Consider the following 21,324-nt stretch of genomic DNA (forward strand, 5'->3'; position numbering starts at 1 on the left):
ATATATATTGTTTAAATCTGGTTTTCTTGTGGACTATATTGTTTTCTCGGTCTATGGTGATTCAAAGTTTTGCTGGATATAGTAGTCTGGGCAGGCATTCATGGTCTTTTAGTGTCTGTAGAACATCTGTCCAAGATCTTCTGGCTTTCAGAGTCTCCATTGAGAAGTTGGGTGTAATTCTGATTTGTGGTGGTATTATGTTCCCCAAAATATTGTGCACCCTAATAAACTTATCTGGGGTCAGAGACAGAACAGCCACAATATTAAACATAGAAGTTATGGTAGCACACACCTTTAATCCTAGCATTCCAGAGGCAGAAATCCATGTGTTCAAGGATACAGCCAAGCATGGTGACTCACGCTTTAATCCCAGAAAGCGAGCCTTTAATCCCAGGGGGTGGTGGTAGAAGGCAGAAAGATATATAAGGCATGACGACCAAAAACTAGAAGCATTTCGCTGGTTAAGCATTTGGCTCCTTAAGCTTTTGGCTGGTTAAGCTTCAGGCTTTCAAGCAGCAGTTCAGCTGAAAGCCATTGGGATGAGGACACAGAAGCTTCCAGTCTGAGGAAACAAGACCAGCTGAGAAGTTGGCAAGGTGATGTTAGCTGTGGCTTGTTCTGTCTCTGATCTTTCAGTATTCACCCCAATAACTGGCCTCAGGTTTGATTTTATTAATAAGTACCATTAAGATTCATGCTATACTGATTGGTCTGTCTTTATATGTTACTTGACCTTTTTCCTTTGCAGCTCTTAATATTCTGTCTTTATTCTGTATGCTTAGTGTTTTGATTATTATGTGGCAAGGGTACTTTTTTTTTGGTCCAGTCTATTTGGTGTTCTGTAAGCTTCTTGTACCTTTATAGATATGTCTTTCTTTAGGTTGGGAAAGTTTTCTTTTATGATTTTGTTGAATATATTTTCTGTGCCTTTGAACTGGAATTCTTCTCCTTCTTTTATCCCTATTATTCTTAGGTTTGGTGTTTTCATGGTGTCCCAGATTTTCTGGATGTTATGTGCTAAGAATTAGTTGGGTTTAACATTTTCTTTGACTGATGAATCAATTTCCTCTACTGTATCTTCAAGGCCTGAGAGTCCCTATTTCTTCTCTTGTATTCTGTTTGTTATGCTCGAATCTTTAGTTCTTGTTTGTTTACTCAGAGTTTCCATTTCCAGAATCCCCTTGATTTGTGTTTTCTTTATTGGCTTTATTTCAATTTTCAAGTCTTGAACTGTTTCCTTCACCTGTTTGATTTTTTTTTCTTTCTTTCTTGGTTTGCTTTAAGGAGTTTATTGATTTCTTCCGATTTTTTGTTTGTCTTTTCCTCCATTTCTTGAAGGGAATTTTTCATTTCCTCTTTAACGGCCTCTATTATCTTTATAAAATTATTTTTAAGGTCATTTTCTTCTGTTTCATCTGCATTGGGATGATCATGTCTTGCTGTTGTGGAACCACTAGTTTCTGGTAGTGTCATATTTCTCTTTATGTTGTTGAGTATATTCTTACATGCCAACTACTTATTTTTTCCTTCAATTGGTGCAGATGGAGTCTGTATCTCTTGTAGATGTAACCAACCATCTTATTAAATAAGAAACACAGAAACAATGTAAAAGAGAAAGCCGAGAAGTCAGAGCTCAGAGCTAAAATCTCACCCTTCCTCCTGCTGTCCCAGCTTCGCGAAAAGAGACCTACTTCCTGTCGGTTCGTTTTTTTTTAAAAGTATGTTGTTCTGCCTTCTCATTGGTTGTAAACCCAAACACATGACTGCCTCGTCACTGTCTGAATGTACAGCCCCCTAGGTCTTAAAGGCATATGTCTCCAATGCTGGCTGTATCCCTGAACACACAGAGATCTTATGGGATTAAAGGCGTGTGCCACCACCGCCACACTCTTGCTATGGCTCTAATAACTCTGACCCTGAACACACAGATATCTATGGGATTAAAGGCGTGTGCCACCACCGCCACACTCTTGCTATGGCTCTAATAGCTCTGACTCCCAGACAACTTTATTTATTAACATACAATCAAAATAATAATTCAGTACAATTAGATTATCACCACATTTCCCCTTTTCTATTTTAATAAAAAGAAAAAGAAAGCAAAAGGTTATAACTAACAAAAGAAAAACTATATACAAAAGTACAATAACTATATACAATATATACAAGTAATAAATACCTAAACAGGTATTTGACAAATCAGAGAAAATAATTCCATTATCTATCCTATTTTGGTAATTCCAAGATGTATCTAATGTACTTTCTATCCTAATTAATGTTCAACTATAACTAACTAATCTTCAACCATAACTAACTAATCTTCAACTCCCTCAGAGACCCAAGAAGGGAATAATTAGCTAACAAAAATAAAAAACAGGAAGTGCATGCAAGCAACTTCCAAAAAATTTTGTGAGTTGACAGAAACAGCCAGCTGCCTGGGCAGTCACCTGAGGTTTCTCCGCAGTGTTGGGGCATCATCTTCAGCCTATAGGCTTAGTGTATCTGACAGACTCATTTGTGAAGTAGGATGTACACAAGGTCAACAGTTCAACCTCACATTGGGTGAGAGCAGTCCACGTACCAGAAACACCTGAATTCCACTAGTGTCCTGTCATGATTCAGGATTTTAAATTCTGGAAATTGTTGACAGTTTTTTAATTCAGCTGTCCATTCTTCTTGGCTGTGTATATATGGCTTCATCTCAGCATCCCCTTCTTCTCCACATCCCTCTATTAAATGCCAGTCTACTTTTGAGAGGCATGAGCTTTCAGCTGCTGTTCCATTGTACAACAGAATCCATCGGCCCTCTGCCTGTTAAGCTGCCTTCGAAGAAAAGGGCACCGTACCTTTTCCGGATGCGAAGGCCACTTCAGGGATGGGGCCATATTGTCCTGGCCTCAGAAGATGCCTTTTGATAAAGCCATAACCACACTTGTTTTGGCAAGAATCAGTAGTCCCTTGTTTCGTGATCTGTCTGTCCATTTTGTCCTGTTGATTCGAGGATACTTTGTTGTCCAGTGGCTAACTTTTGCCAGAATGAAAGTTGACTCCATATGCAGTTTCTTCAATGCCCATATTTTCTCTAAAGTAGATTGGCACTGCCAGGAGCCGACATGTCTCAAAAAAGAAAAATTTTCTAAGTTATTAAAACATTTTAAATGCCATATTCTGTAGATCTCTGAAGGGTTTGAAGATGACCTGTCTAAAACATCTCTGCTCAATTTTTAAAACATATCTAATATGACTACAAGTTCTATGATGATGTCTAACTACTAGCTTTCATTTCTTTATATCCTAGTAGTTGATAATAATAACATTCAAGGATCAGAAATTTGCATTACATTGTTAAATGGATGGAATAAATACAATTAGAAATATACATATAGCATTTTCTAACAATATCAGTTTCAAATTTGTGTACAATATAAAACAATTCAATCCAATGTAAAGTATTTAAAACTAGTAATTGTCTTTTTCTTTTCTTTCTTTCTCTTTTTTTTTTTAAACAAGAACCTTAAATCTAATCTCCTTTGCTTAGCCTTTTTCCTAACCCTTGACAATAACTTGTAACCAACCCCCCTAAATACTGAAAATTATCCCAGACCCAAAACCCATTAAAAAGACCAAAAAACCACCCGCCCCACACCACCTCTTTGGGAATGTGGGCGTCGTATTCTTAAAATTGCTTCCTGCTGGGTATGGGCGAAGTTTTCTTTATCCTGAAAGAAAAATTTTAGGTTAATTGTCAAATTCTAGGAGAGGTAACTATATCCTTCATTATCCAGTCTGTGTATAACGCCAAAGTTTAGGGTTTATCTCAAGTCCTTATTCAAGTAGTCTTTGAGACTGGATCATCTCAGCTAGTCATCTCAAATTTGCTCTGAGCATCTTATACTTCAAAGCTAATCTATGGATGATGTTTGTCAGCTTAATGATATTATTATTGTCCACGTGGAATTGTTGTTGTTGTGGGGCCCCATCTTCTTTCTGGAGACTTCAGTTGATGTTAGGCCTGGCCATGATTTCCTGCAGAAAACTGATAAGAGACTCGAACACAAAAACATATATACGCAGCTAGCCTTTTTTCTAGAATTAGTTAGTACTCTATGTGACCATTCATATCTTAACAAAGTTTAAAATGTATATATATATATTAATCTTGTAAATTTTGATATAAAATTTATACTTTGAGAAAAGTTTAAAGAATCAGAATAGAATCAAAGAGTTGAGATTAGTAATAGAATAGTCCCTTAATTAATTTTGCTTTTGTCCTGTACCATAGCAGAAGATGGCTCTTATTCTGGCATGATACAGGGAGTTTGCATTTACCTTTAACAACATGCTTGATTTTAAAGAAGGAGAGAGCCATTCTCCAACTCCAAAGTCAGCTTTAAATTTTAATTGAACTGGGACTGTTAGAAGACCAATAGTGTTAAATCTTTAGAGAAAAGCAGAAACAAACATTTAGGAAGACATAAATTTTTTTTTTTTTTTTTTTTTTTTTTTTAGATAATATATACCCATACACCGTTTCACTCTGTTTCTTGGGATAGATGATTTGTCACTTTTCTTCAGTTGTCTCATTTGTCCAGTGTTCTTCAGATTCCTTAACCTTCATTCTCCTAAAAGACAAAAACAAAAACCTTTCCCCAAGACTAATTTTGGGGATGTTTCTTTTTGGCAAGTTATCTGATGAAATGAAAAGGCATGTTTTATTGATACAAGTTAGTTTAAATTGGATGTTCATGCTGGTTGATGAACTATCACCTCCTCTAATTAAGAGGTCTCTCTTGTTCAAATCGAACCTTTATCAATTTTGATGGTACCCACAGCTTATCTTCTCCTGTAGAAACAAAAGCAAAACCACGTCCCCAATGTAATACATACCCTGGTTTCCATTCTGAGGTCAGCACATCCTTAAAGTATATAGGCTGATTTAATTCTGTAGTTTTTTCTATTATCCAATGTCTCTCTGCAGCTGTTGTTCCTTTCTCATTGGCATTCAGAAAATTCAAAGTTAGAAGAGCATTATGCAGTCTATTTCTGGGGGGTTTTGTTACCCATTTCTGTTTATTTAGCATATCCTTTAGAGTTCTGTTTGATCTTTCTATAACTGCTTGACCTGTAGGATTATGTGGTATGCCTGTAATATGCTTTATATTGTAATAAGCAAAAAACTGTTTCATTTTAACAGAGACATATGATGGAGCATTGTCAGTTTTGATTTGTGCAGGTATACCCATGATGGCCATAACTTCTAGCAAATGAGTGATTACAGAATCAGCTTTTTCAGAACTCAAAGCAGTTGCCCATTGAAATCCTGAATAAGTATCGATAGTGTGGTGTACATATTTCAATTTTCCAAATTCTGCAAAGTGAAACACGTCCATCTGCCAGATTTCATTTCTCTGAGTACCCTTTGGGTTACATCCTGCTGGTAATGGCGTCTGATTGTAGAAGGAACAAGTAGGACATTTCTTTACTATTTCTTTGGCTTGTTGCCAGGTAATGGAAAAATCCTTTTTTAAACCTTTACTATTAACGTGATGTTTTTTATGAAATTCTGAGGCCTCCAGCACATTTCCTATCAATAATTTATCAATTTCATCATTGCCTTGTGCTAGAGGGCCTGGCAGACCAGTATGGGATCGAATGTGAGTTATATATAAAGGATGATTCCTTTTCCTGATTGTATCTTGTAATTGAATAAATAGTGAAGTTAATTCTGAAGCATCAGGGATAAATTCTGCAGTCTCAATATGTAACACCACTCTTTCAGCATACTGAGAGTCAGTTACTATGTTGAGAGGTTCTGAAAAATCCATTAATACCAACAGAATAGCATACAATTCTGATTTTTGAACTGAATTATACGGACTTTGAACCACTTTACTTAAATTTTCTGATTTGTAACCTGCCTTTCCTTCTTTGTTGGCATCTGTATAAAATGTACGAACTCCAGATGTGGGTTTTTGCCATACAATTCGAGGCAAGATCCAATCAGCTCTCTTTATAAGATCAATTCTATTGCTTTTGGGATATTTGCTGTTAATTTCTCCCAAAAAATTACTGCAAGCTCTTTGCCAAGGTTCACTTTCTGTCCATAATTTTTCAATGTCCTCCTTAGTTAATGGTACGACAATTTCTGCTGGGTCTATGCCTGCTAATTGACGAAGTCTCATTTTTCCTTTGTAAATCAAGTCAGAGATTTTTTCCACATAAGTTTTTAATTTTTTATTTGGTTTATTTGGTAAAAATATCCATTCCAATATAATATCTTCCCTCTGCATTAATATTCCAGTAGGAGAACGCCTAGAAGGTAAGATAACCAAAATGCAATCCAGCTTTGGATCAATACGATTCACGTGTCCTTCATGCACTTTCTTTTCTACCAAGGCTAATTCTTTCTCAGCTTCAGGTGATAATTCTCTTGGACTATTTAAGTCCTTGTCACCTTCTAAGGTTTTGAACAAATTAGTCAGTTCATCATTTTTTACCCCAACAATAGTTCATAGATGAGAAATATCTCCAAATAATCTTTGAAAGTCATTAAGAGTCTGTAGTCTATCTCTCTGAATTTGCACCTTTTGGGGTCTAATTTTTTGTAGCTCTATTTTATATCCTAAATAATTAATAGAATCTCCTCTTTGTATCTTTTCAGGAGCAATTTGTAATCCCCAGCAAGGCAAAATTTTCTTTACTTCTTCAAACATTATTTCTAAAGTATCTGCATTTGAGTCAGCTAGTAAAATATCGTCCATATAATGATAAATTATAGATTTAGGAAATTTTTTACGTATCACTTCCAATGGCTGTTGTACAAAATATTGGCACAGAGTTGGGCTATTCAACATTCCCTGTGGGAGGACCCTCCATTGAAATCTTTTAACCGGTTGAGAATTATTATAAGTAGGCACTGTAAAAGCAAATCTTTCTTTGTCTTTTTCTTGTAAGGGTATTGAAAAGAAACAGTCTTTTAAATCAATAACTATGAGAGGCCATCCTTTTGGTAACAGAGTAGGCAAAGGCATCCCAGATTGTAGAGAGCCCATTGGCTGAATTACTTTGTTAATTGCTCTAAGGTCTGTTACCATTCTCCATTTACCAGATTTCTTTTTAATAACAAATACAGGAGAATTCCAAGGGCTGGTTGATTCTTCAATATGCTGAGCATTTAACTGTTCTTCTACCAGCTCTTCTAAAGCCTGGAGTTTCTCTGTTGTTAAAGGCCATTGCTGGACCCATACAGGCTTGTCTGTTAACCATTTTAAAGGTAGAGCTGTTGGTGTCTTTGGAAGATCATCAGTTATTGTGCCCTGTTCTTGTATAATATGGATGGCTGGTGACCACTCATTAGAACAATATCTTCTAATATTTCTCTCAGTAACATGTGCTAGTTTATGATTTGTTTCTGAGATTGGAGGGATGTTAATCTGAGTATTCCATTGTTGCAACAAGTCTCGACCCCACAGGTTCATAGTTATGTTAGCCACATATGGTTTTAATTTTCCTCTCTGTCCTTCTGGACCTATACATTCGAGCCATCTTGCACTCTGTTTCACCTGAGATAATGTCCCAATTCCTAACAGTTGAACGTTTACCTCCTGAAGAGGCCAAGTTGGATGCCAAAATTCTGGTGCAATTATGGTAACGTCCGCACCTGTGTCTACCAGACCAGACAACAAAACACCATTTATTTTTATTGTTAATTTTGGTCTTTGTTCATTAATAGAAGTTTGCCAAAAAATTTTCTTTATGTTTTCTCCTGAATTTTCTATTCTCTCTGTTTCATCATCCTGACCAGCATGATTTATTCCAATAGGCATTTGGTTATTTAATCGCTCTCCAGAGCAGGCATTTCCTCTATGGCTGCAGGAAAGGTTTGAACTGGATTTGCACTGGGGGCCTGCCTGAGGCCCCTCTGGGAGTTTCCCGAATACTGAGGCAAAGGATTACCCTGTCTGTCCTTTGTTGATCTACATTCGTTGGTCCAGTGTTTTCCCTTACCACACCTTCTGCATACTCCAGAAGGAAGGGGCATTCTGTTGCCATTGTTCCTTGAAGAAACATTGTTTTTGGGAATGACCTGTCTACAGTCCCTTTTCAAATGTCCTTGCTTTCCACATCCAAAACATCTAACACTCCTCAAACCTTTTGAAATTACTTCTCCTACCCATGTATCATCATGCTCATCAGCTTCAACATTAATTGTTTCTCTAATCCAATCTTCCATAGGTGCAGATCTTGCCCTTAATGGCCTGATTATTCTTTTGCATGCTACATTCGCATTCTCAAAGGCCAAAGATTCAATTATTGCCTTACTAGCTTCTGAATCCGAGACCATTCTCTTTACTGCTGAAGCCAGTCTTTGTAAAAAATCTGTAAAAGACTCTTTTGGGCCTTGCATCACCTTTGTAAATGACTCAGATTTTTTTCCTGGTTCCTCAACTCTGTCCCATGCATTCAAGGCTGCCGTTCGACATAAAATTAGGGTTTGGACATCATATAAACATTGTGTTTGTGCTGAAGCATATTGGCCTTCGCCCATAAGCTGATCCTGGCAAACTTGTACTCCTTTATCCCTCCATTGTTTTTCTATGTTTTTAGCCTCCTCCTTAAACCAAGTCAGAAATTGAAGTCTCTGGCTGGGTTCCAGAACACCTTGTGCAAGGTCCCGCCAGTCCTGTGGTACTATCCGATTATATGTTGACCAAGTGTTTAACATTTGCTTTACATATGGGGAATGCATGCCATAAGATACTATTGCCTCCTTAAACCTTTTTAAATCCAACATTTCAATTGGAGCCCAAGTATTTTGTGTAGCCATTTGATCAGGCATCTGCTGTACGGTTACAGGATAAATTAAGGGTGACTGTGTGAAAACAGGCTTTCTTTCTGCAACCTTATGATCCCGACTTGAAACAACTTCACTGTTAATTTCTTCTGTCTGAATTTTTACAGGTTTAACAAGTTCTTCTAAAGCTGTTATCCTGGCACTTAAATTGACTATCTTTTTAAATATTAAAATGTGGATTATTATAGTGATAAGGTGCATAATTCCACCAATACTAATATTATATAGTTGTTCCATTGCCAGACTGCCTAAAATTTCGAACAAAAACCAATTTTCTTCCAATGTACACATAAAACCCATTTGTTTTTTAATGTGGAAAAAAATTCTCTTTTAGATAGTTTCCTTTAAAATATCTGATATATTATGACTTACCAAATCTGCGTAGAACAGTAGAAATTCGAGGGGATTTTCAAAGCAGCTACCTAGTGTCCCAGGTGTAAATCCAAAGAGAAAGAGAGAGAGAGAGAGAGAGAGAGAGAGAGAGAGAGAGAGAGAGAGAGAACAAGAAAGCGTAGCTGGCTAAAGTTTAAATGCAGCCACGTGTTCCCTCTTGTGCCGAGTCAAGGCTTGGGTCTGACTTCCTTAAGCTCCGACCACGTGCGTTGGCTTTACAGGCAGGGCCCTGTTCGGCAGGGCAGGTCTGAGTTGTTTGTAGCACCGGCTTTAAGCAAGCAGGATTTAAGCAAGCAGCTCACCGATAGTCCAGCCTGAGGTCAAGCAGAACTAGACCCAGGCTAAGAAGCCGCTGCTCGGACTAAGAAGCTGATCGCCGCCGGCCGCCGCGTGCCGCTGCCGCCACCGCCGCCGCCGCGGGCCGCCTGCCACCCTTGCGGGAAAGCCAAGCAGTTTTTAATGGATTCTTGTCACGTTGGGCGCCAGATGTAGATGTAACCAACCATCTTATTAAATAAGAAACACAGAAACAATGTAAAAGAGAAAGCCGAGAAGTCAGAGCTCAGAGCTAAAATCTCACCCTTCCTCCTGCTGTCCCAGCTTCGCGAAAAGAGACCTACTTCCTGTCGGTTCGTTTTTTTTTAAAAGTATGTTGTTCTGCCTTCTCATTGGTTGTAAACCCAAACACATGACTGCCTCGTCACTGTCTGAATGTACAGCCCCCTAGGTCTTAAAGGCATATGTCTCCAATGCTGGCTGTATCCCTGAACACACAGAGATCTTATGGGATTAAAGGCGTGTGCCACCACCGCCACACTCTTGCTATGGCTCTAATAACTCTGACCCTGAACACACAGATATCTATGGGATTAAAGGCGTGTGCCACCACCGCCACACTCTTGCTATGGCTCTAATAGCTCTGACTCCCAGACAACTTTATTTATTAACATACAATCAAAATAATAATTCAGTACAATTAGATTATCACCACAATCTCTAGGGGTCACTCTCCCTCCAATTATTACAGGTGGGGCCTGTGTCTCTTGGGGTCGCTGAGTCTTCGGGGATCACTGTGGCTTTGGGGGTCAGTGAGGCTTTCAGGGATTGGGTTGGGAGAAGAATGCTTTCTGCCCACTTGATGGGGCCTCTTCCTCCCAGTGACTGTTTTTCACAATACCTATTAACAATTTCCACAGAAACATATGTTAGTTAATGGTTTGTTTCTGAGATTGGAGGAATGTGAATCTGGGTATTCCATTGATGTAACAAATTATGTCCCCACAAATTCGTTGCTATATTAGCCACTCAATTAGTCTTTAATTTTCCTCTTTGTCCTTAAGGCCCTATACCCTCAACCCATCTCATACTTTGTTTTACCTGAGATAAATTTCCAATCCCTAAAAGCTGAGTGTTTACTTCCTGACAAGGCCAGTTTGGATGACAAGATTTCATTGCTATTGTTACATCTCTCTCTATGTCCATAAGACCTTCAATTACAATGTCATTTATTTGTATTTTTAGCTTTGGCTTTTGATTATTTATAGAATTTGCCAAAATACTTGCTTTATAGTTTCTCCTAAAATTTTTGTTTTATCTTCTAAAGCTGTTCTATCATCCAGAGCAGTGTGTGTGTGTGTGTGTGTGTGTGTGTGTGTGTGTGTGTGTGTGTAAAACAATAGGCATTATGTCCTTTAATTGCTCTGGAAAGGATTTTCCCCCATGGTAACAGGGAATGACTGAACCAAATTTGACATGGGGGCCTGAGAGGAGCCTCCAAGACATTTCCCAGTTGCAAAGGATTATCCTATCTGTCCCTTGCTGGTCTGCACTCATTGGTCCAATATTGGCCTTTGTTACAACTTCTGCATCCTCCAGAATTCAAGGGCCTTCTCTTTGGATTAGAAGAAACATTGTTTCTAGAAATGCCCTATCTATAATCCATTTTTAAGTGACTTTGTTTGCCACAATTAAAACACTTGACCTTTTGATTTTTCTTCAAGCCTCTGGAAATCACCTTGTCCTATTCAAGCATCATCATGGTTAAGAGATTCAATACTGATTGTATCTCAGATCCATTCCTCTATGGGTGCTGATCTTGCCTTTAAAGGCCTGTATCTTGACATTCATATCAACCAATTTTTTTAAGGATAAAATAAAAATTATCAAACCAATAATGATTATAATTAACATTATGTGAATCAATGTTAAGTTAATTATTCCCTCATTTAATTGTTCCATTTTTAAACCATTCATTGTGTGATCATACAGACATCTAACTCCCTCCATCATAATAGCGTTTTTCATTTTTTAACATGGGAAAAAAAACCATTTTGTTTTTTAAACTAATTCCCCCTTTTATGATTGTCTCAGCAGTTCTGCTGACAATAATGGTGAAGTGTGGTACTGGCTGCCACTATGTAGCATGTCTGAGCAGAGAACACAGGCAGTACCCAGCCTGGCAGAGGACAGCTGCCATTGATCACGTATCAGCAGCCTGACAAGGTGGTTCAGGGAAAGCCCACAACCCCCGGGGGAAAAAAGGAGCCAGAGAGCCAGCCATCTGCATGGGGAAATGTGCAAAAGCAGCATGCGTGACTGGTGGGAAGTGAAAGTACGAAGCTGTCTGAAGATAGAGCTGGCCAGTGGTTGAGAGGCTAACTCTGGCAGTGTTTGGAGCCCAAGTGCCTGTTTTGTTTGGGGCTTGTGGAGATGGTTGTAGAGAGGCTGCAACAGGAAAATCCAAGACTTGCTCAGAGGGCTTGGGGAAGGAAGGGAAAGCCAGCTGGTGGTGCGTGATTCCAGCAGGTGCAGTTCCCAAGTGCAGTTCCAGTGTGTGCTGGTAGCTGTGAAGCCACTGGCAAGCAGCTATTTTATGAATTTGTGCCCCTAATGTTGGACACCAGATGATGTATGTGTAAATTTAATTAATCTTATCAATCAAAACCAGGAGACAAATATCAGGGTAAAAACCTGAACGATCAGAAGAGCAGCCACCAGTGTGACTTCATACCTCTTCCGTTTCTCTTACCAAAAAGGCTGAGATCTTGTCTCAGCCTCACCATACCACTTCCTGTCCCTCACTCTACAGTCCTCCAAACCTCTATGGTTAGCTAGTGGCTAGCTCTGACTCTAAGCAAGCCTTATTTGTCAGAGCACAATCAAAACATCACACAACAATCAACTGCAATGTTTCAGTTCCATTTACAGCTGAAAACCTACATGCTTTGTATGCTTTTTGTTTTTTAATTTGAAGGATGTGGAGTACCTAGAAAACTTTAGTTCTTGATGTGTTTAACTATCAACTTAGATTAATTTTAAAATATATTTTCATCAAATAGAAGTTGGTTGTATTATTTTTGTTACTGTACTGATGACCAGATTTAAAATTATATCCATCCTGAAGTCAATAAAAATACTATTTCATTCTTTTAAACCATTTAATTCCTGTGAACAATATATGATTTTATGTTTTTCAAAACTTTACATCCTTATTGCCCAGACTTGAAACAAAAAACAAAAAACAATAACAAAAAACTCCCCACTAGATCTGACATATAGCTATAAAGGTATATCTGACCTGGGACAGTTATGCTATTTATAGGAAACTTGGCTTCCCACGACCATGCAGCAACAGTGCCACCTTTTGTTTATTTCAGTACCTAAGCTCCACTAAATGGTTGGTTCACTATGGCTGACTTTCACTGAAGGAAATAAGAGACAGGAGGATTTTGAGCTGGGAGTTCTCAGTGGCATCTGCCTTCATCATGTAATGCTGTCATTCTAAACTCCTTTTGTCAATATACCACCTTTGATAATCAAGGCCTTTGAAGTTCTAATTGATCTATTGAAACATATATAATTGTTATCTATATATATGATAAAGTACTTGCTGTGATCTATTTTTTAGGAGAGAGCTGCACAATGAAGCATTGTGTATAAAAGTCATAAAGTCTTTGAAACAAAATATCACATGTTCTATGTAGTGTAATTATATTTTGTAGTTATATAAAATAAACATTTTAAGATATTGTACAAAATAAACATGTTAATATATATAAAAGTTTTCTGTTCCCACATATAAGTGAATCTGTTACGTGAACACGCACGTTGCCCTAAACAAATTTGGAAATTATGTGAATGTTCAAATACTGACCAGTTCCCAAGGATATAGATCAAAGCACTGACTTTTAATCATAAACACAAACTTGCATTTCTATGTCTATGGAGGTTTCATCATCTACTGAACATTTCACTATAATATTTTCTTAGTACACATTAGGTAGAGTAAAAACCCAAAGGAACTTACAAAAAGGGCTTCCTAAGCTCATTTCATCAACAGGTAGTCCCAGCACTTCTTCCCCCAAGGGATGTATGAACTGATTCCTCCAGGGCTTCCTAATTGCAGGCACATACCCATGAGGTCGCACCTTCCTTAACTGTGAGTCAGTAAGATGGTTTTCAGTTCACAGCTTATTCCCATGTATGTTGCCAACACATGCAGATTTCTTGCAAGCCTTGCACACTAAATTAAGCAACCTGATAATGACTGCATCCTATGAATTAATCAACTAGATTTAAAGGACACGGCATGAATACAGGCAAGTTTTACATTTTATCAGCATCAAGAGGAAAGATGGATATAAGAGCAAAGGTCTTTTTATTATTAATATCAAATTGGTGTTAATCCAAACTTAATTGTTATAAATGAAATTTTTAATTATTTAATCTTATCTATGAATACCACTAAGAAAATGAAAATGAACAGAAAACAAATGACCTGAGAGAATTAAAATGCTACAGATGTAAGTGTGTTTTTGAAGCAAAGGAACGTAATAACAAGATTAGAGGAACTGAACAAGATATGAAATATGGAGTAAAATAAATATCAAAGTAGCAGACATAAATCCTCTCTTTCGGGCAATTAAGTTTAATGTAAATTAAATGTGATTTACTATAAAATATGATCCAACTTTATATATTTATAAGTAGGGCATCCTTTAATTTCAAATATGTAAATAGTTTTAAGAAAGAAGAATACATTACAAATAGTAACCCATATAAACTTGGAATGGTCATACTGATGTCAAAGATAGATTTTAAAGAACCAAACAGGTATATTAGTTATTTCATAATGCTAAAGAGACCATATAGTCATAAAACAAAACCATTATAAACATATGAACCTAACATCAGTGTCTGAAATGCATGAAACACAACCAGTATTGAAAGAAGAAACAGCTAACTCCACAAATAGTTGGAAATTGAAATACTGCATTTAAGTAGTAGAAAGAAATTTAAACCGAAAATTAGGATAAAATGCTTGAAGCATATGACAAACCAACCTGTCCTAAGATTAGACTTCTCCACTCAGGAGTAACAGAACACATGTTCTTCTCATGACCATCTGGAGGGTGGCAGCAAATGAAGCTGTGCCATGAGTCTGAACAAATGGCAAAAAATAAAAACAATGCAGCTTTGTTCTCTCGTCACAATTGAAGAAAACTAGAAACCAGTAAGAGATAAATGCAGAGATTTCATAGATGTGCAGAGAGCAACATGGTCTCAACATAATTGTCTACATTAAAAACAACAGCTGAAAAATGGAGTCTAGAGACATGGCTTAGGGGCCAAGAACGCTTACTACCCTTGCAGAGAACCGGGGTTCAGTTCCTAGCACTTACGTGGTGGCTCACAACTGCCTGTAACTCCATCTTCAGGAAATTTGATGCCTTCTGATGTCTCAGGGCACCTATATACACAAGTGTCACACACACATGCATATAAAATAAACAAATCTTTTTAAAGGAACAAACTGGAAAACTAGAAAAAGAAAAGAAAATTAACCCCCAATCAAAAGGAAGAAAGTAATAGTAAAGATTAGAGCATAGGTGAATGGATTGTGTATCTATGTAATATATGAAATAAAAGGCACCCAGATGGCAAACAAGGTGATTTGATAACCTTAATATTCTAAAGCCCACTGCTTTATGTATACCAATGTTGAGTTTATGCTATATAAATTATATCTTAATTTTATTAAAAGAATTTTGACGAGCTCTTATGAAACATTTGTTCACTTGCTTACAAGGAATGGAATCCAACCACTTTAGATGAAGTGTGCTTGCCATGTTCTCCCTCCAGGAAATGATCTTGTCATTGTGTCGGGTCTCACTGGTTTTCATTTGCATGTCTCTTTAACTCATGTAGAGAAGCATGAAGAACTAATTACCATAGGAAGCCCAGATTCCCATGCTGTCAGTGAAGGGCAAAAATCTGTAGGAACTTCCAAAACAACAAGGAAAGGCAAAGAGAAGTCTGGGGAGAAAGAGAAGTTGGCCAAGGAAAAGCAAGCTCCTCGCTTTGAACCTCAGGTGGGTGAGATGTGACTCCCTTACTGAACAGACCCTGGTGGCACTTGCTGTCCCTCAGGACAATGAGGGAGGAAGCAATAGGAAGAAATGAGAACTCACCATCCCAGACTCCAGAAGTGAGAAATCTTGTCCACTTAACATTTGAAGGATTCTATTTCTTAGCTGTATTGTTCCCTTGAGAGCACCATGAAGTAAGCAAGTTTGACTCTATCCATAGATCTGCCTTTTAGCACCTTGACAGTTCTCTCTTAGTCAAAGTTTGACACTGGAAAAGTTCTGTACCAACTCACTTTTGGAGCTATTCAAAGAGTAAAGCTAAAACTCTAGGCTCTAAAAGTAAGAGAAATTTCCTTCTGAGACTCAGTTCTCATTAAAAAACTAAGAGAATCATGTAGAAAGCAAGGGTAATAATGAAACAAAATTTTAAATGAAAACTTATTTAATGGCTGTTTCCCTCTCCTCTTCCTCAATTACATTATTTCAGATGGATACACACTTGATCTTCTGTGATGTATTCTGTAACCACACCAGTTTTAACACTTAACTTGCCTAGTGGGGTCCTGGAAGATCCCACTTCCTGAGCCTCATGACTGAAAATTAGTTAACTGTGAAGACCCTTCCTTTTCCAAGTTGCTTTTGGCCATGGCATTTATCACATTAACAAGAAAACATACATGCCAACATATTAAATGGAGACTCTAGGAAAGAAATTGTCGGAAAGGTTACTTGGGTAATAAGGGTCTTTCTCCCTCTCTGGTTGTTCAGGATTGAACTTCTCATATATAAAAGTCAAAATCCATTTCTGCCCTCTGAAGTCCTTGCAACTGGTTCTATAGACCTTGAAGTACTGCTCACTTCTAGAGTGAGTCTGTAGCAAGTGCATTCAGAGCCAGAAATGATCAAGTGTCTTGCTCACAGTTCTAGAAGACATCATGAATGACCATGATGTATAATTTAGACTTTATATAAAAAATTTTAGACAATGTGTGTGTATGTGTTGTGTGCATGTACACATACTCATAGGTACCATGGTGCACATATAGAGGCCAGAGGACAAACTGTGGGAGCCAGTTTTCTCCCTCTACCATAGATGCCCTAGGAATGAAACTCAGAGCAAGCACCCTTACACACTTCACTGGCTAGTTTTTGTTTTCAAGCTGATACATCTTAGAGTTACTTGGAAAGTCAGCTGAATAATTGTATCAGATTGGCTTGTGGCCATGTCAGTGAGAAATCTTCTTTGATGTTTGATACAGGGTCCAGCCCACAGTGGGCAGCATGGTCCCTAGGTAGGTGAGGCTGGGCTATGTGTGAAAGCTAGCTGTGCATGAGCCAGGGGAATAAGCCAGCAAGCAGCTTTCTTCCGTGGTTTTTGCTTCAGTTCATGCTTGAGCTACTGTCCTGATTTCCTTTCAGGGGTGGACCTCAAAATACAATCTGAAATAAACTCTTTCTATTCCAAGTTGCATTCAGTTATGACATTTTTCACATCCATAGAAAAAACAGACTACAACACCCATCAGCCTAATTTAGACTTTACTGTGTATAATTTTAAGTCAAGATTTTTTTTTTTGGTTTTTCGAGACAGGGTTTCTCTTTGTAGCTTTGCACCTTTCCTGGAACTCACTCTGTAGCCCAGGCTGGCCTCGAACTCACAGAGATCCACCTGCCTCTGCCTTCCAAGTGCTGGGATTACAGGCGTGTGCCACCACCACCCGGCTTTAAGTCAAGATTTTATAAAGTGATGGGCATAAACACTTGTTTTTCTTTCTCTCATGTGCATGTGCTATGCATGACTGTGTGTCTGTGTGTGCACATATGTGTAGGTTCGTGTGAGCATGTGCCTGTAGAAGCCCAGGATTGATGTTGGGAGCCTTCTTCAATCACTTTCCACTATATTCACTGAGACAAGGCCCTCGGCTGAACCTGGAACGCATTGACATGGCTAGCCTGGCCAACCAGTGTGCTCTGGGGAGCCCATCTTTACCTTCTGAACACTGGAATTCCAAGTGGGCTGCTGTGAACAGTCAGCACTGGAGCTCTGGGGTTCTGAACTCCATTGTTCACACTTCCAAAGCACGTACACTTCATCTACTGAGACACAGCCACAGCTCCCAAGGCCCAACTCCTAAATGTACAATGCATTGACTTCCACAAGTGTCTACACTGTGTAACTCAAGGTAAAGACTGTAGACTAGTGTAGGAACTTACTGCTGGCCTTCTATCATACCCACCTCAAAGCCCCGGGGAACTCACAGCCCACTTTCTGTCATCATGCTACGTTCGCCTGTCACAGAATTCAAACAAATGCCTCACACAAGCTCAACTACTTTGTGTTTAACTTACTCGTTTTACTAAAATACATGCCTGTAGGATTCTTCCACATGCTGGTGTACAACAGACATTTATTTTTATTCAGTGTTCGGCACCCGACATAGGAACATGCTATAAGTTGTCCATTCACCAGCTGATCAACTTTTACACTTGTTTATTTTGTTTGCTATTGCTGCTGTGAAAAAGAATATTGAGCATTCTTACACAAGTCTTGTGTAAATTAGGGTTTGATTTCTCCAAGGTAAGTACCTAACAATGAAATCACCGTTTAGGGAGTGAAACCTAGAACCTTTCGAGGAGCGAAAAGCATTCATTTTTAAAACTTTCTTTCCCCCCTAGCCAATACCCACTGTTCACTCTCAGCAAGAAGATCCAAACAAACCCTACTGGGTTTTGAGGCTGGTATCTGAACACAGCGACTCAGACTATGTTGACGTGAAAAAAGACACAGACCGATCAGATGAAATACGAGCCATGAAGCAAGCTTGGGAGACAACTGAGCCGGGGAGGGCTATCAAGGTCACCTGCCTGAAAGGCTGTTCTTTCTCACTCTTCCTTGGTAGATGTGGTCTGAGAGATGAGCCCTGTGGGTAAAGCCGCACAGGATTTCCTTTAGGTGTGAGAGCTGGGATCATATCAGATTCTAGCCAAATTGTGACATGTGGTATGCCAAAACTATGAAACGTACCCCCGATCCCCCCCTTTTTTTTTTTTACATAGCTATGCAGGGCTGGATTCACATGTACCCTGAAAAGCCTCAAGTAAGAGAGCATGCAAATGTTTAACGCATGTTTTCCTACATGAACAGCTTTAGAATAAAAAGTATGTGCTGCCCCCTTGTGGCATTTAAATATCTGTCCCAGCTTTCCACCATGAAGTGGCTCTCAACCTTCCCAGCCCTGTGACCCTACTTAGTAGGGTTCCTTCCTCATGTGGTGACCCCCCACACCATGAAATTATTTTTGTTGCTACTTTCTAACTGTAATTTTGCTACTGTTATGAACCATAATGTAAATATTCTTGGAGATAGAGGGTTGTCGAAGTGGTAGCAACCCACTGGCTGAAAACAGCAGCCTTATAGTCCAACAGTTATTTTACCTGTGGTGTTCCTTGGCCTAATTCAGGGTAACTGGGGCAGATGAAAAATGATTCAGAAACAATTGGATATAAGGTAACATGCTGTGTATATTAGCTTAGCATAGTGGGGCCCGCCCTTCCTTTTCCTGGTTCTCTGCCATAATCTACAAACCATCAAAATCACAGAGGGTTCAGAATTTTCTTCTAGGTAATGAATGGGTCTGGTCAAAGCCACCTTCTTTGTGTTCCCTTTTCATCTTCCACTTTTGGCTTGCTTTAGTCCATACCACCTGCTGCTTTTCAGCAAGCTCATAAGGCTGACATCTGTCTTCCAGGCTTCACAGGCCCGTCTGAAGTACCTCAACCAGTTCATTAAGAAGCCAATTGACATCCCTGTCCAAGAGACTTTTTCTTCAACCCAGAGCCAAATTAAACCCTCAGAAGAAGGTCAGTGGAGGCCACCCAGCTGCTCAGGCATTTGGTGGGGCCTCATTAGCGACAAGGAATTATTTCAGAATTTCTGGTCCTCAGGATTGTGAAAGGCCACCCGGCTTCACATCAGGACGTGAATGGTCTTTAAATTATCAAGCCACTTACGTGTCCGTATTTTCTCATCTAAGACTCACTTGCCCATTCTCCACACATAAGCGGAGGTGACTTTCCTTACTTAAGAAAAGTGGAAGAATATGGTATAGTAGCACACACCTGTAATCCCAGCATTTGGGAGGTAGAGGCAGGAGGCTCAGAAGTTCATGTCCATCCTCAGCTACATAGGGGATTCAGGGCCAGTCTGGGCTACAGGAGGTCCTGTCTTGGAATGGAAAAAAGATAAGAAAAAGATGAAATGAGATTGTTACTCAATGCGATAGTAGCCACGGGGAATTGGAAGCAAGCCTACTACTGTAAATTTGGTACCTTCTTTATAAGAATACAAATAAGAATAATAAAATAAGTAGTAATAAAAGAATAGTCATAATGAAGATAACTACTTATATAGAATGACTGCCATGGCTTGGCAACTTACATTTCTTAAATTAGAGCTGACCCTAGTGTTCGAAGCTTGTCATTTCCAAGACCTATGATGTATACCAAAATGTACAGGTGTTCTAGACGCTTCTAGGAAATGGTGATGTCTTTGCATTGAATTTATGCACATTCTCCTGCATGTTTTAAATTATCATTATATTTCTTATAATCATAATTCAATCTAAGTGCTTTCTAAGTAGTTATTAATACTATATCATTTAGAAACTATAAAGGCAAACAAGTATATGTATGTTCATTACAAATAAAACTAACATAGAACTAACTGTAGTAAATAACAGAATAACATTTTAAACTATATATTTCAAGTTATTTAGTATTTATTATGCTATGTGCATGTGCATGCTGTAAGGATGGTTGCCACGGTACACATAAGAGGATGGACCACTTTATGGAGTCAGTGTTCTCCTTTACATGGACTCCAGGAGTTGAACTCAGATCACTAGACTTACATAGCAAGCATTACTTTACCCCTGTGGGCGTCTTGTCATCCTTTAACTATATGTTTTTAAAATGTTGTATTAATTAATTAATGTTTATGTTATTGTGTATGTGTATTTTTTCCTGCATGTATGTTTATGTACCACATGTGTGTCTGGTGTTCAAGGAGGCCAGAAGACAGCATTCAATCTCCTGAAATTAGCATTATGGACAGTTGCCATATGGGTGCTGGGAATCAAATACGGGTCCTCTAGAAGAGCACCCAGTGCTCTTGAACACTGAGCCATTTCTCCAGCCCTGTCCTAACAAATTATTGATCAATAGTTAGTTGACTGAATCTGTGGATATAAAATCCAGAGATATAGAAGACAAACTACATTTGATTTGACATTTATATACCAACCCATTGATGTATATTATGATTTCCAAGGTGGAGAAAATCTCAATAATATTTCTAAGTTCTTGAGAAACAAGAGACCCTGCAAGCATGCATACCTGGCCCTCCTTTGACCCATGTGTCTTCTCATTGATACCTGACTAGATCCAAGTACCACTGTAGTAGGCTCACATGGAGGCACAAGCAATTCACATCCCAAATCCTGCATTTTATTCAAATCAGAATATAGTGCAAAGTGGATCACCTACAGTGTATTAATAAATAGGAGACTAATGCATGGCTCACGTGAAATTTTGGGTTGGTTTTTATGTTTTTTTCATGGCCAAGGAGTCACTATTAGAATCACTTCTAAGGAAAATCCTCTCAGCTTTAGCATCTTCACAAGTAAAAACCCCTTTCAGCTGCATTTAAGA

The 21,324-nt window shown here is 38.5% G+C and overlaps 1 protein-coding gene across 21 annotated transcripts in view; it reads left to right on the forward strand.

Moving 5' to 3' along the window:
- Positions 1 to 21,324, forward strand: part of Adgb (androglobin) — a 144,406-nt gene that overhangs the window by 112,546 nt on the left and 10,536 nt on the right. For 20 of the 21 annotated variants that reach the window (XM_076552765.1, XM_076552775.1, XM_076552767.1 and 17 more), the window contains 3 exons: positions 15,455 to 15,618; positions 18,292 to 18,471; positions 19,365 to 19,476. In XM_076552765.1, coding sequence (XP_076408880.1) covers positions 15,455 to 15,618; positions 18,292 to 18,471; positions 19,365 to 19,476 — 456 coding nt within the window. Of the gene's footprint in view, positions 1 to 15,454; positions 15,619 to 18,291; positions 18,472 to 19,364; positions 19,477 to 20,680; positions 20,932 to 21,324 lie in introns of those variants that run through there. The other variant, XM_076552778.1, reaches the window with a different exon arrangement.

Source organism: Peromyscus maniculatus, chromosome 16, assembly GCF_049852395.1.
Source record: "Peromyscus maniculatus bairdii isolate BWxNUB_F1_BW_parent chromosome 16, HU_Pman_BW_mat_3.1, whole genome shotgun sequence".
NCBI lineage: Eukaryota > Metazoa > Chordata > Mammalia > Rodentia > Cricetidae > Peromyscus > Peromyscus maniculatus.